The sequence below is a fragment of the Eptatretus burgeri genome, chromosome 10 (genome assembly GCF_056783735.1).
Source record: "Eptatretus burgeri isolate ZD-2024b chromosome 10, Ebu_testis_v1, whole genome shotgun sequence".
Classification (NCBI taxonomy): Eukaryota; Metazoa; Chordata; class Myxini; order Myxiniformes; family Myxinidae; genus Eptatretus; species Eptatretus burgeri.
The window spans coordinates 55396666-55412374 of NC_140970.1; the positions used below are offsets into that span (position 1 = coordinate 55396666).

At 42.6% G+C, this 15709-nt stretch overlaps 1 protein-coding gene and 1 long non-coding RNA gene across 3 annotated transcripts in view; one reads left to right on the forward strand and one right to left on the reverse strand.

Moving 5' to 3' along the window:
- PRDM5 (PR/SET domain 5) overlaps nt 1-13430 on the forward strand; it is a 139694-nt gene extending 126264 nt beyond the window's left edge. For both annotated transcript variants that reach the window (XM_085898453.1, XM_085898452.1), the window contains exons 13-15: nt 1094-1179; nt 11973-12077; nt 12233-13430. In XM_085898453.1, coding sequence (XP_085754579.1) covers nt 1094-1179; nt 11973-12077; nt 12233-12394 — 353 coding nt within the window. In that variant the 3' untranslated portion in view covers nt 12395-13430. The remainder of the gene's footprint in view (nt 1-1093; nt 1180-11972; nt 12078-12232) is intronic.
- The window catches only part of LOC147018611 (uncharacterized), a 37684-nt gene that overhangs the window by 3517 nt on the left and 18458 nt on the right, over nt 1-15709 (reverse strand). Inside the window, exons 2-3 of the long non-coding RNA XR_015062467.1 lie at nt 13702-13824; nt 3059-3104 (exon numbers count right to left, since the gene is read on the reverse strand). This is a non-coding gene — a long non-coding RNA (uncharacterized LOC147018611). The remainder of the gene's footprint in view (nt 1-3058; nt 3105-13701; nt 13825-15709) is intronic.

Sequence of the window (15709 nt, forward strand, 5' to 3'; positions counted from 1 at the left end):
CAGCACTTTTAGTGTGGAGGTTATGCATCCATCCATCCATCCATTGGGACCATACTTTGTGCAGAGCGTTGGTGCTGCCTAAGCAGTCTCCTGGGCCCTTCGGCACAATCCTGGACAGGTCACCACTCTGACACAGGATACCAGCAAGCTGGTACTCATTTTGCTGACTTCAGAAGGATGACAGGCTGAGCAAACCCCACCTGGTATTAATTCAACAGCCAAGCAGGATTTGAACTCAGGACCTTAGGATCCCAAGCCCACCACCCTAAGCATTATGCCAACACAAGGCAAATAGCTTGATAGAGGAGCAGAAAATGTTAAGTATGCCGTTGTTTCAATGTGGGAATGTCTGTTTGCTTTTATGAGTAGGAGGAGGGTCAGTAAAGATGGGATGGCTTTCCCAAAGCTGAGGCTGGATGGGGGAGGCTGAGCCGTTTTTGTTGAGATGTTGTCAGAATTGCATGTGTAAGTTTACTCACAGTAAAAAATGCGTGCGTGTGTTCGTGGTAGTCACTGTAGGTGGTTGACGTAATCACCCTACGGGTAATGTACTAGTAGATTGTATTTATTATGTCTGCAAATATGGTATTTCACCTCGCCAATCCCCACCTCGGTGTGCTCCACATCACATCCATTCTTTTCTTTCTACTTGCTCATCTAACAAACTTAAATACAAGGAAACTTGGACACAGGAGGAGGCCATAAATAAAGTGGAAATTGGTGAGGGAGCGGGCACTTATTGGCCTCTTCTTTGTGAAAGATATCATGGGATCTTTCAAATGCACAAGCTAATTGCAGATGTGAAGGCCAGCTTCACATCCCCCATCAAAATGACTAAGCTCTGCGATACAGCACCCACCAGGATGAGTTTTTCATCCTCTTTGCAGAATAGCAAATTCATGACCAGCCAGCATGGGTGAGATGCAAACCCAGGATAGACAGCTCAAAGGTGAGTATATCTTTATCCTGATGCCTTACTTGCGTGTATTCAGATGTGCCAGCCGAATGCAGACTTTATAAGGTTCATCTTGTGTGGTTGAACCGCTTCTTTTTTTTTGTATATATTATACCTTTGTATTTTATTCCCTGCAAGGTGAGAGACCTTATCAATGTCCTTACTGCGACAAGGCTTTCAGCAAGAATGATGGATTGAAGATGCACATCAGAACCCACACTCGTGTAAGTGTGCACATACACTTGAATGTATGCTTTTCCTTATGCAAATGTCCACATTACATAACAACACATTATCCAATGCAGGGCTGACAGAATGGCCTAGAGGAACTCGCACTCATCTCTAAGCTGTCTATCCTGGGTTTGTATCCTGACCCAGCTATAAGCAGGCATCCCTGTGTTTCACAAGCAGGGTGATTCATCAATACATGTGCCGTCCCTCGGATGGACGTTAAACGGGTGTATCGTCTGCCAGCATTCGTTGGTGGACGTCAAAGATCCTATGGTGTCCTTCATGAAGAATAGGTGAGCTATCGCCGGCACCCTGAACAAATTCCAAATTTATGCCCAAATCAGCGGAGGGCATTGCATCAGTGGCATAGCCAAACCCTCAGCCAGTGATGCCTTGTGCTGCAAATGAACAAGGAATAATCCAATGCACACCTTCACAGACACTCAACCTACTGTATGCCTGGTGTTGGCTTAATGGTTTGGGATCCTAGGGTTCTGAGTTAAAATCCCGCTCACCTGTTGAATAAATACCAGGTGGGGTTAACTCGACCTGTCATCCTTCCGAGGTCCGCAAAATGAGTGCCAGCTTGCTGGTATCCTGTGTCGGAGTGGCGACCTGTCCAGGATTGCGTCCAACAGCCAAGGAGACTGCTTAGGCAGCACCAACGCTCTGCACAGAGTATGGTCCCAATGGATGGATGGATCCTACTGTTAATTTGCAATTGGTCACTGGCTTTAACACCGATACGAATTTTTATTACAGACCCAAGGCATCAAAAAGATACATATATCGAACAAACAGGTTCAAATGGACCACCTATCCACCATTGGAGCAATTAAATTGCATTAGTTGTGCCAATAAATGTAAATTGTTGCTCCCAGCTTATCAGCTCGATGACAGAAAACGCCGTTTGCATTTTTGCTGCCTCCATCCCTACTGGCGGAGAGGTTCTCTTTAGGTGTAGCTTTGGAATCCCATGTGGGCACGAGCAACTTGCTAGTAAGCACATAAAAACAGTTAGCTCTTGAGAGGCACTTCCAGAACACATTTTCATAAACTCATTCATTAACATGATTAGAGCAATTGTTTCATAATGTCTTTTCCCTGTATTGTTTTTTTTTATTAGCCTGTCACCCGTGCAGTGGAAGATGGGGTTGTGTGTGTGTGTGTGTGTGTGTGTGTGTGTGTGTGTGTGTGTGTGTGTGTGTGTGTGTGTGTGTGTGTGTGTGTGTGTGTGTGTGTGTGTGTGTGTGTGTGTGTGTGTGTGTGTGTGTGTGTGTGTGTGTCAGTTCAGGCTATAACTTTGTTTTTTTTTTACCATTTGAGCTTTTGTCATCAAATCTTCAACAAGCCTTTATTATGAGATTGTGGAGAACACAAATTAATAAAATGTACAATTTTTTTTTTAGCTGTCGTTTTCATAAAGTTGAGTTTGAGTACAAAGCAGATGCGGACGGGCTTTGCATTTTGAGATGCTTTCTCGTTTTTATTTTGATGGTGTCTTGAGAACTATGAGGATGGTGTCTTGTCTACCAAGCATGAAGACTAAAGACATTACAAGCTATAGTATAGTTAGGAGATGAGCGAGTGATTAGACCTTGACTAATGTTGATGACAGTACTATAAACTATTCCAGTTTTGTCTATAATCAAGTAGAAGGCCAAAAATTATCAAAACTGGGATACAATCCTGGGACAAAGCGAGAATCCCTGGAACATGCCGAAACATCCTGGCCATGCATCAAATAAGATAAAAAAGCAAAGGAAAGGTAGAGGAATTGTAAATTAATCATGGAAAGAATGGTGTAAATGAAATCATTGTGCAGTATTTATTTTAATGTCCTCCCTTCCCGAAAAACACACACACACGCACCTGTCTTGTCCTGTTGTGTAGTTGCTGATCACACTGCCATGGTATCCTGAGATGCAGAACAAAGTTTAGATTCTAATATCTCACAAGAGGATGGATCAGCATTTATGCACCAAGTCCTTTCCAGCTGTGGAGCCATCTGTTATTTGCCAGACACTGGGAAGCTCCCATGCTGCTCATTGACAGACCAGCCCCTATCTATCTAAATATAATTAGCTAAACCTCAAAATGTGTACGTATGTTTCATTACAACCATTGATTGGAAAGCTGGCCTGACTCCACCCACAATTGGAATCTGACTCCACCCCTGAAAAAATACATCGTACATCTGCTGTTTTGCTGCTCCGTTAGGCCCAAGACATATTCAGAAGTGTAATACTCACAATTGCCATGCCTTCCCTATAAATTTTCTCTTTCGTGTGAAAAAGACCAAAATCGACTACAAAAGCATCAAATGTCAATAGGTCGCAGCCCATCGGCATCACAGGCATTCTGAGGGACACGGTTTGTGTAGGCCCCAGGCTTCAAGCCTTCTGGCCTGTAGGATAATTCCTTCATGGCTCAGTGGAATTGGAATCTATCGAAGGCATATAAACATGATGTATTATGTACCTGGTGTTGGCTTAATGTCTGGAGTTGTGGGCTTGGTATCCCAGGATCCTGAGTTCAAATCCCACTCAGCTGTTGAATTAATACCAGATGGGGTTGCCTTAGCCTGTCATCCTACCGAGGTCGGCAAAATTAGTGCCAGCTTGCTGGTTTACTGTGTCGGAGTGGCCACCCATCCAGGATTGTTCCCAACAGCCAAGGAGACTGCTCAGGTAGCACCGACGCTCTGCACAGAGTATGGTCCCAATGGATGGATGGATTATATATGCACAAAAGCAACAGCCATGTTTTGGCTTCATTACACACCCGACTTGTTTTTTTTCCGAGGCATCGAGCAATCAAGCCAGCGTTCTGTGCATATACACTTCCCGCATTTTTTATTTTTTAATTCATTTATTTGGGAGCAATCGAGATTGTGCTTGTACTTGTACAACATATGTTTGTGCATTCTGCCTTGTTTAGTTTGAGTGCAAAGCAGACGCGGACGGGCATCGAAGAAATCCCGCCTAACGTTTTGACGCGTTCATGCTTAGAATCCCGTTTCGACCCATTTCCATGTCCCTATCCCTTATTGCAAATAATAATTCATAACTTTGTGTGTATTCTAATCCTCTGTGTTGTGTTGAGTTTTGTGCACCCATCATTGTGACGGGCTTTTCCCCTCATTTCCCGAAATGTCCAACATTCTTCCTTTCATAAAAAAGTTGATGTACACTGGGAGCCATTGTACCTGGTCTGGTTGCTGTTCTCTCGAGGTATCTCTTTCCAGGCACAAGGTAGGTGGCATGTCAAATTGCCCTCAATGTAGTTTTCTCTTCGTACCGCATGCTTGATCTTCAATTTTCTTTTTCTTAAGATTCTTCTGAATAATATCTCCCAAGGTTTTTTTGAGGTCGATCTGCTATCATCCTGACGGGACTGATGATACCCATTGAAGAGATTCATTTTTGTATGGGATGATCAGGCATGTGGGCAAGGTGACCTATCTGTTTCAGGAGTACCTGAGTAACTTTGTCTCCTTTCTTTCTATCCTCACTCCCCTCCCCCATCATCGCTTCATTTCTTGTGATATTCCATGTTGAGTGCCCTGTTGATAGAGAATGCCCAGTATAGTGTGCACACAATTGCGATGAAAGTCGTCCAACTTTCTCAAATGCTTCTTGTAGGTTTTCCAGCATTCATATCCGTACAGTGTCATTAAGAGCGCAAATGGCTCGTCTATTTCGTTTTGTCTTTACTTCCAGAGTGCTATCCATGCATGAGCACTACCTTGAAAAGAGCCCCAAAAGCTCTTGATGCCGATGCAACTGGTTTGTCAATGTCCTCAATTCATCGTTCTTGACGATGCAATCACAGATACGAAGAAGTTCATCGACAGATTTGAGATCGCCATCATTTATGGATAGAGGTATGTTGTCCCCTTTAATTATTTACATTCCAATTGAAATGAGCTTAGTCAATGGAAACTTTCGGGTGTATTCCCAAAACTAACTGGAACACTCACGTGGCTCTCTCGGCACCAGGCGTGGTTGTGGTGAAGAGTGTGCGCGTTGGCATTCATTAAACCATCTTGTCAGTGCCACGTGTGTACATTCAGAACGACTTTCGACCACACTCGTACTTCAGATTGATTCCCACTTTGTCTGTCTCATTAACTTGTGTACTTTAAATAGCATTCCAAAAGGCAACGAGACAAGAAGAAAAGGCAGATGTCATGTAACATGAAACGGCAGATGTTATCTCAGATCATTGGTCACATCAATCTCTTCTCATAAGATGCCATTGAAGCAAATCAGGACTTGCTATCATGTTTTGGTAAAAGGAGAAAATCATCTCAACTTGTCTGATAAGATGTCATTAGTTTCCTCAGTGCTGTCTCCATTATAAACGATTGAAACTAAGGTTACTTTGCCATTGAGAGCACAGAATATTTGACCTTTTTGAGGTCAATGAAGAGGGGAAATAACTTTCCTCTGTTCTCCCAAGACTTTTCTCTAAGTTGGCATAGACATATGTAGTGAAAATCCTATCTTGAGAGTTTAGTCATTTTCTGAATCTACACTGAGATTCAGGCAGTTATTCTTAAGTTAACTCTTCTGGCATCTCATGCAATATTTTTGCAACCAGGTCAGGTCAGGGAGCATGCGCTGGAACAGCGCGTCGCTGCGTCCACTTTCCGCCGGTACTCCGGGGGCCTCTGTCTGGCCATCCACCAGGCAGATGCCTGGGCCATGCCCATCTCCTTGGGATGCTGATCAACCTGCTGCAACCATGAGGCACGTGGTCAGCCCACTGGCCTCCTCCACTCACAAGACTCCCTCGCTGAGAGAATCTGGTGAGCAGGATCAGCGTCAGGAAAACGAGCCACATGTCTATACAGCCACAGCTGATGCTCATGAACTACACAGGTAACAAATCTCATCTGAGTCTCAGCAACCGCTCGTTGGACAACCACTTTCCCACATATGTCCCACATATGTCCAACAGGGCAAATTCCCATCAGTTGTTGCATCTGTTCAAGTCTCATTTATTTTGGATGGATGCAAGCACATCATTAGTGCACTCCTTGGGGTCCTTGGTTGTCCTTGTTCTCCCACCACACTTTGTACTTGGTCTGGTAATAGGTCAAGGAAGTCATCTTTGCAGCACACTGTTGCTTTCACTGTGTCAGGAATGATGTCATCGCTGCCCCAGACGATACATTTTTCCGCTTCCTAAAAGTCTTGTCGAGTTCTCTTTTAATGACAGTTTGGAAATCTGTAGTTGTGGTGGTTGTTGTCCAACTTTCTCCATTGCTGCTGCATCAAATTGTAGTTGAATATTTTGGACCCTTGTGCAATGTCTCCTCCACTGCCGCCGCTTTGTTTGGCATGTGGTGCAGAGATTTCTATCTCGATCTTTAATTACAGCTGATTTCACAGGCACAAGATGTCTACATCCATACTGCATGTTTCTGATATCTTACCAGACTTTCTTGTCTCCAAATCTGTTTGTTGGGCTTCATCTGCTCTGGCCTGAAACCAGGCACAACTCCCTTCACCCTCCAAAAAGTAGATTTCTCCAAAAAATAAAGTGCAAGCAATTGGGACAGCCAGATAAACATTCCCTTTTATTATATCTGTCCTAAAATGTCCTTTTTCTGTTTTTGTTCTTTTTAGCTCACCTGGAATGTATGGGATAGCGCTTTGTCCGTCCGTCCATTTGTCCGTCCACAATACTTGCAACCTCTCTGAAACTACACATACGATTTCGATGACACTTTTCCACAATGTTCATCAGCATGTATGTACCAAAGTTTGTTCATGGTATAAAAAAAAAAATCTGGCATAAAGGGGGCCTACGGGGGTTGCCTCCCAAAATAGGTATTTGCTTTCTTCTCAGAAATTACACATGCATTTCTGATAAAACTTAACCACAAACTTTATCACCTGTGATGTACCAAAGTTTGTTCATGGCATTAAAACAAAAATCCATAGGTATTTACTATCTTCTCCGTTACATATTTGGTGGGTCATCCATGCCTACCAGTGGTGTTCTGGTTATCTTATCCAGGTGAGCACACAGGGGCATTGCCCCTATGTTTTTGTATACATAGTCAAGGCTTGTGTAAAAGCTAGAACACAGAACAGATTCAGATGAAATACTGTATTACAAAAGGAACAGCAGAAAGAGAAGAGGGAAATGCCAACAACAGGCCTGAGGAATAAAGCAGATGGAGACAGACAACAATTGATGTGGATAACGATAAGGGGTAGGGGAGAACACAAGAGGTGGAGAAGATTGATACGGCAGCAAAAAATAATTGCGAAGGGGGGAGCCGGCGGGGTGGATGGTGTCGTTAAACGGGTGTAGAAAATGTCATGATTTTGGATTGAGGATGATCTGAGATAGTGGTGAACTGCTGTCTTGAAGACCTGAATGGAAGGATGAGATTGAAGAGAATGTGGAAGTTGGTTCCACAGACGGGAAACATAGAGGAACGAATGAGTGGAGGTGAGCAGTGATTCTGGATTTTGAGAGTTTCACGAGAAGGGAGTTGCTGCTAGACCGCGTCGCACCCTGCAGACACTATGGTGGGAGGAAAGCATGGAAAGAGCAGAGGGTGCAAGACCAGAAAAGAGGTGGTAGAAGACAGAGAGACCACATACTTGTCTGTGATGGGAAAGTGAGAGACCCATAGACTCAGTTTCATTGCAAGAGATTCCAATAATTTTGAAGGCTTTGGTTTCAAGAGCATCAAGCGAGCTGAGCAGGGTGTGAAGCAGGGGCACCAGCCCAGAGAGGAGAGCAGTATTCCATCAAGTAGCAGATGAAGTTCTTGTGGGTGGAGAGGAGTTCAGGTGTGCCGAGGAATGAATTTGCACAACGGAGGATTCCCAGATGGCGACTTGCTTTTGTGGCAAACATTGAAATACGGTTTGCCCAAGAAAGATCATGGTTGATATTGAGACCCAAGAGTTTGAGTGACTGAACTTCTTTGAGAAGGTTGTTGAGAAAGTAGATATATTTTCCTGTATGGTCCTTTCAGAGATGGTGAAAGTGTGAGATTTTTTTCAGGGTTGAAAGACATATTTCAAGTGTTTGGCCAGTTTGTGATTGTGTCAAGGTCTGAAGATAGGGAAGAAGCTGCAGCCTGCCTGTCTGAAGGATGTATTAGTGTAGTTTTTAGCACATGTATTAAAAAAGCAAGAAACACGTGATATTGTGGCTTTTTTAACCAAGACAATAAAGATAAAAGGCCTCAAAATGTATCTGCATGCATTGCTCTGCATTTTACAAATCGGCATCCGGGTCAAATTTTGAAGCACGCTTGTAAATTCCTTCTTATGAAGTTTTGTCTTGCTGTTTTATTAGCCCCTGTTGGATCTAGTCTGAAGCGGGGGGGGGGGGGGCTTATTAGTTTGGTCTCAATTTTTGTGTGTGTGCATGTGTGTGCGCATGTGTGCGTCCACAACCATATCTCGGACATGTATGGACCGATTTTATTCCTACTTGGCAAAAGGACAAGACATGATGGTATACAAAGGCAGGTCATTTTTTTTTTGACATCAGATCCAAGAGGGTCGACTGACAGCTATTTTAGTTGTGGAAAAAAACCCCGCTGTCAAACACGTCCTCAACCATTTCTCGGACATGCATATACTGATTTCGTTTAAACATGGCACAGATATAACGAATGACGGCTTACATAAGCACCTCGTTTTTTCAATATGGTTTTCGTTTTTTCAATTTCAATTTTCAATAATAAGATCCAATATGGCCAACTGATGGCCATTTTGTTACTTAGATGTGTCCCCACCCATTTCTCAGACATTCATGGTCCGATTTTGTTCAAACGTGGCACAAGCACTGTACATAATGGCATACTTGTGCCCCTCACTTTATTTTGTGATCTGATCAAAGATGGCTGAATGGTAGACTGGTGGCCATTTTAGTTGTAAAAACAACATATGGGCTAGCCCTTTTACTCTTTTACTACATCTGTCTATAATTCCAGCAGTGTGTGTGTGTGTGTGTGTGTGTGTGTGTGTGTGTGTGTGTGTGTGTGTGTGTGTGTGTGTGTGTGTGTGTGTGTGTGTGTGTGTGTGTGTGTGTGTGTGTGTGTGTGTGTGTGTGTGTGTGTGTGTGTGTGTGTGTCTGCGACCGCTGTTTCTTGACAACCGCTGGTCCGATCTAATTGAAACTTGCCAGGAATATTGCTGGAGACCTGTGTATGTGCCTTTTCAAGGTTTTATATTAATCGGACAAGCGGTTCCCAAGTTACGGCCATTTATTTACCAAACCAATGACAGGACACTGAGCTATGACATCACGATTGATGTCACAATTCTTCTTTTTTTTCACAATTGACGGCAATTCTTCTTCGTTTGATTTGACGTCACAATTGACACTGAGGACTTGAGCATGTGCCTTTTCAAGGTTTAATATCATTCTTGGACTACACGCACGTACGGGCATGCACTATTTATTACAATGGGGGCTATGACATTTTTTGTCTTTTTACTTTTTTATTGACTGTTTAATCAGATGAAGGGCTTGTATTTTATGAAAAAGAGTCCATAAATGTATGCAAAAGGCCATGTGGTATCTCTTGTCGGTTGGGACATTTTAAGATTCTAGTGTGTGGCCGTACTTGCAAAAAAAAAAAAAATTCAAACTGCATGCCAGAAACAACAACCACACAGGTCGTTCCTTCGTTCTTGCGTGGCCGTACATGCGTGGCCGTACGTGCAAAAAAAAACAAAAAAAAAAACTTTCAAACAAACACACAAACACACACACTCAGACACAGACACACACACACACAGGCCGTTCCTTCGCTCTCGTAAACGACGACTGGATTGGGGCATTGTGTTGATCTATAAATGCGCATAAGAAATCGAGAAATTATTACAACACAGTAAGTCATCAATATCCGGAAGTCCGTACGTTGTAACCTGTAATAGGGAACTTGGCTGAGGATCTCTTCCCCAACGGCCACGCCTACGCAGCAACGTGTCCTGTCATTGGTAACTAAATGGCACCCTTTCCCCATCGGCCACGCCTACGCAGCAATGTGTCCTGTCATTGGTAAAGGCCCAGTCACACCTTGACATTTTAGCCAGCAATGGCAACGTATTAAAATGTATGTAAAACGCTGGCTTACGTTGAACTTTTGATGTTTTTTTTAGATTCGGACGTATTCATAACGAGTTGGTCGTATGCATAACATCAGTAACGGACACAGAGCGTTTCGTTGTGTTATCGCTAACTTATACCAACGAATGCTTTGCCTGTTGTCGGCGTTCACAACCTATGCCCAACGATAGTCTAACTTATGCATAGCGTGCTGCACGCATCGCCGACGATGACGTGACGTAGCTTATTAAAAACCTGCCACACAACGATTGAAATCATAACCGCTGCAGAAATGGAAGTGTCAACATCGCAGTCACACCTTGGCGATCTTGCCAGTGTATGCCGACCTCTGAAAAATGCATCTAAAACGCTGGCACATGTCGAATACGGTATGGGTAAGTTTGGTATGCGTGAATAAAACGCTAAAGTACGCTATCATACGTCGTATTAAGTGGAGTACGTCTTGTAATTATAAACGTGTTAAACATTTTACGACGTACTTGCCGTATGACACACGTTCCGCATGCGATGGGAATAAGTTGTACGCACGATATGTGAACGTTGGCACACGTCGACAGAAGTTACTTGTAAGGTGCTCATAAGTCGAAACACTCAAGGGAATGGTTCGCGTCAGTGTTCCAGACTCCCTGTTTTTATTTATTTATTTTTTCTTCAGTATGACGGTGATGTCAACACTTCGATTTCTAGTGTGGTTATGATTTAAATCATTGAGCGGCAGCCTTTTAATTATATTATATTATAACCGCACTAGAAATCGAAGTGTCGACATCACCGTCATACCGAAGAAGAAGAAAAAAAACCCCAGGGAGTCTGGAACACTGACACTAACTATTACCTTGACGCGTTTCGACTTGTGAGTACCTTACAAGTAGCGTCTGTCGACGTATGTCAATGATCGCGTAACGTGCCTACAACACGTTACTCATAGGTTAGAAATAAGTTTCGGGTACACTAAACATTACCTCGATGTGTTTCGACTTATGAGTAACTTACAAGTAACGTGTGTCGACGATCGCGTAACGTGGCTACAACTTATGGCCAGCGTTATGCGGAATGTGTGAGTCATACGCTGGCATAAGTCTTAAAATTTCAAGCATGGAAAATTTGAGGACAACCGAAAAGTACAACGTTTAAAGCCAGCGTACTACGACGTATGGCAGTGTTTTTCAGCGTGCTCTCAATGTTATCAAAACTTACCCATAATGTATTCGACGTGTACCAGCGTTTTATACAAATTTTCCAAAAATCGGCATAAGCTGGCTAAAACGTCAAGGTGTGACTGGGCCTTAACTAAATGGCGCCTTTTCCCCATTGGCCACGCCTACGCAGCAACGTGTCCTGTCATTGGTTTGATAAATAAATGGCCGTAACTTGGGAAGCACTTGTCCGATTAATATCAAACCTTGAAAAGGCACATACTCAGGTCCCCAGCAATATACCTGGCAAGTTTCAATTAGATCGGACCAGTGGTTGTGGAGAAACAGCGGTCATACACACACACACACACACACACACACACACACACACACACACACACACACACACACACACACACACACACTGCTGGAATTATAGATAGATGACGAGTGCCTATATCCGCACTTTGGAATGTGTTGGCCATTTCTGATGAATGCCATGTGAATTTTCTGTGATGATGTATGGTTGACAGGAGAAACCCTACCAGTGCTTAGAATGCAGCAAGGCCTTCAGTCAAAAGCGGGGCCTTGACGAGCACATGCGTACACACACTGGCGAGAAACCTTTCCAATGTGATGTGAGTGTGACCTGGCAGACTCTATTTTGTGTTTGAAAAGTAAGTGTTAACTTCATACAAGCAGTTGTGTTTTATATGTGTGATGATGGTCTCCTTTCTCTCTTTCTCTCTTTCTCTCTTTCTCTTCCATGTCCCTCACCATAATCGTCCTGCAGGTATGTGACTTGGCTTTCAGTCTAAAGAAAATGTTGATCAGACACAAGCTGACACACAATCCAAACCGACCAATGGCAGAGTGCAGGCTGTGCCACAAGAAGTTTACGCGGAATGATTACCTTAAAGTGCACATGGAGAATGTGCATGGAGAGATGGACTGAAGGATGAACGAACTCTTGTGTGCTCTTGTGCAAAGCATCATGGGAAAGAGGGCCAGGGTGGGATTGTCATGTTGCAGGTGTTTTTCTAACAGCAGAGTATTTGGGTTGGACTCACTGAGTGTTTACATTTCGAGATGCAGTACTATTTCTTATTTTTAAGCCACCTAATTATCATATACTCAATATATTGAAAAAAATTCTTCCATTCCCCCTCTTTACCCCCAACCACTCCTCATTTCTGTCTGGTTTTTTTTTTTTTTCTTCCCTCCCTTCCAATTACCTGTAAATTCTCTCAACCTCCTTATCCTTTTCTCATCCTCACCTCCCATCTCTTTCACCCACTATTCTATTATTTCATTCTATTTCAACTCGCATTGTCCTGTCATACAGGTACAATGACGACTGTGATGCTGTTGTCATTTAAATTGTTTGCCGAAACTGTTTGACTTGACAATTCCAATAATTAATCGATCTCCTTTCTTTGAAGATATTCCACAATGTGTGCACCTTCATCCATTGCATTTTTGCTGATTCCTCCAACTCCTTCTGGCATGCTTTCACATTCTTTCCCTTCTCCTATAACTCTGCGCCATATTCTCAGGTCTGCCTCCAATTGTCCGTTGTCTGCAAGTGTGTCCCTGTTCTCTATCTTTCTTCCCTGTTCAAGAGCTGCACCTTTGATTCCTCGCACACCATTCAACTAATTCGCCCACTGCATAATCTAAAAGTCAATCAATCAATCAAATCTGTTTCTTATGTAGCACTTTTCATTTCAGAATAAAATCTCAAACGACTTTGCAGTGCAAGAAAACTTGATGGTAAACATTCACAACACAATCTTATATATTATTTCTGAGTTTGTGGTTTCGTGTCGCACTATCTTCGACTTTGATCTGCGCTTGAGTAACGTGATATTCGGCTTACATTATCTCAAATACCATATGAGGTGCATGGTACAAAAAAAAGTAAATAAAATGGTTATGAAACAGTGAAATCGTATTCCACTTACTGCATTGAAGTAAAATTACTACTGATACTCTGCATCAGTTCCTTTCTCAAACACACCCACCCCAACATGTCGCGCAGAGCGCGGGTTATGCTAGTTACTGTTAAAGATGAGACTTTTTTTTTTAAAGAAAGAAAAATGATATTTAAGTTGTCATTAAAAGTAAAATTGAATTGTTCCCAATCTTTGTGTGTTTTGTTTGTTGTCCAAGCTCAGTTCTTCGTCTCTCGCACACACACACTCATCCAGATGGTATCATTTGCATGCTTAATCCAAAAGCTCATTCAAAAGAGTTTCCTACCCCTCTTTTAGTCTTCTTGTGTTTACAAACTCATGAGCATGAAGCGCTCGCTCAGGGTGACGGAGCACGAATCTCTCGATCAAGGTGATGGAGCACGAACCACTCGCTCTGAATGATGTGGCTCTGAATGCAAAAGCATCTGCAGTGAGTGAACGATTCGCTCAGAATGACGTAGCGCAGTACCGCTATCGACAGTGGGCACTTAGAAAGTGTCTTAAGCACTCATGCAAGCACTCCAATTCAGTGGTTGATTACAAACGGTTGACCAGGCTGTCAATGCATACCATAAAGGATCTCTTTAACTTTAAAACCGGTCTTCACCACACATGCAGCAGTTGATGAAATAAAATGACTGTATCCACAAAAGAGTTGCTGCTTAATGCAGAACAACCCTGGAGGCATCGCAAAGTTCAATCACCCATGAAATAAACATTGCAGAAAATCCACTATCTTGCCTGCTTGTCTGTGCACGTGTCACGTGGTACATCGGTTTAGGGTCCGTGCAAAAGTTATAACTTTTTTTTTAACGTCCGTTTTTTAACAGATTTGCTTTGATTCTCCGTAGAGCACCTCAGGAAACCTCAGACAATATAGACACGGATCTGGCAGATGCTATGGATCGGCAGTCCATCTGGCAGACAGGACATGAGGTCTCGCAGTGAATACATTAAATGACATAGCGAGCTCAGTGAAGCTAGTTATTTTTGGCACATTCCTAAACTTTTTGTTCACTCCATATAATTCTCCAAACAGTCGATAAAGATAAGTTTAATGCTTTGGAAATTTCACATTTTCTTGTGTATGTATGGAGAAGGAGGGAACAGAGCCTTGCTGACTTAAAGTAAATATGTATATCGGCTTGGTTGGGAGACTCCTTATTTCTTAAAATTATTAGATTTCACTCCAGATTTTGACACTTATTTAGTCCGGACAATGTCTGATCTTCAAAACCAAAATGATATTTCAATGATGTACTTTAATTCGTCCGTGAGCATTGATCGTGGAAAATCGTATCATATTTCATATTATTATATTAATACGCTGAGCCATATTTTGTGGACGTATCTCCTCCGAAACTGCAGAACGGATTGTCGCCACTTTTGGTATGCGGGTGCTCTGTGGCCTAATGTAAAGCATAGGCTATGTGAGATCACGCCAGATGGACAGGTTTGGGAATTTTTGGCGATTTTCTAATTCTTACATTTGTTTGCATGGTCATGTGAGTTGAGGATAAATGGGGCTTCTGAGGCAGCCATTCCAATGAATGTGGGAAACGAGAAAACTTTCTAACTTAAGCCCCAAAAGCCCAAAATAGGAGACTGATTTCCTCCCCCTCCCATATAAGCAAAGGTAAAATTGAGACTGATTCCCTTCCCTCCCATACAAGCAAATGTAAAATTGAGACTGACTCAAGCCCCAAAAGCTCAAAATAGGACACCGATTTCCTCCCCCTCCCATACAAGCAAATGTTAAATTGAGACTTACTGATTAAAGCACTTCTTTCCTTTTATATTTTCATTCCATTCAAAGAGCGAACCAATGAATACTTGTCCATGTTCTCCTTTAGGGAATAAATTAATTTTCCTATTATATTCACTTTATCTCTTCAAGCACGAAAGAAAGGGCTGTTAGGGTGAGTTTTGTAAAATGGGAAGTGTTTTTAGAACACAGTCGTGCCGTGAAAATGAGGTAGTATTCTGTGCCTTTGTCTCTCGTGGTTATATTTTAAATCATCAGAACATTAACAGAACAACGTTTAGTTAAAAACAGCTTTTAAACGTAGGTTTTATAAAAAATCATTCAAAGCAAGATGTTTCATTTTCGTGTGAAAACAAGTCAGTTTTGAAGTCAGCCAAGCTGCCTCGCCCGAACCAAGCCAAAAAAATTCCGGTCATTTCCTATGTGGAAACACACCCTGGAAAAATCATTGTTGTGTAATCTCCCATTACGTCATCAAGTTCCTTATTTAAACCTACTTGTGTGCCCAGCGTGTTTCATTCAGAGAATA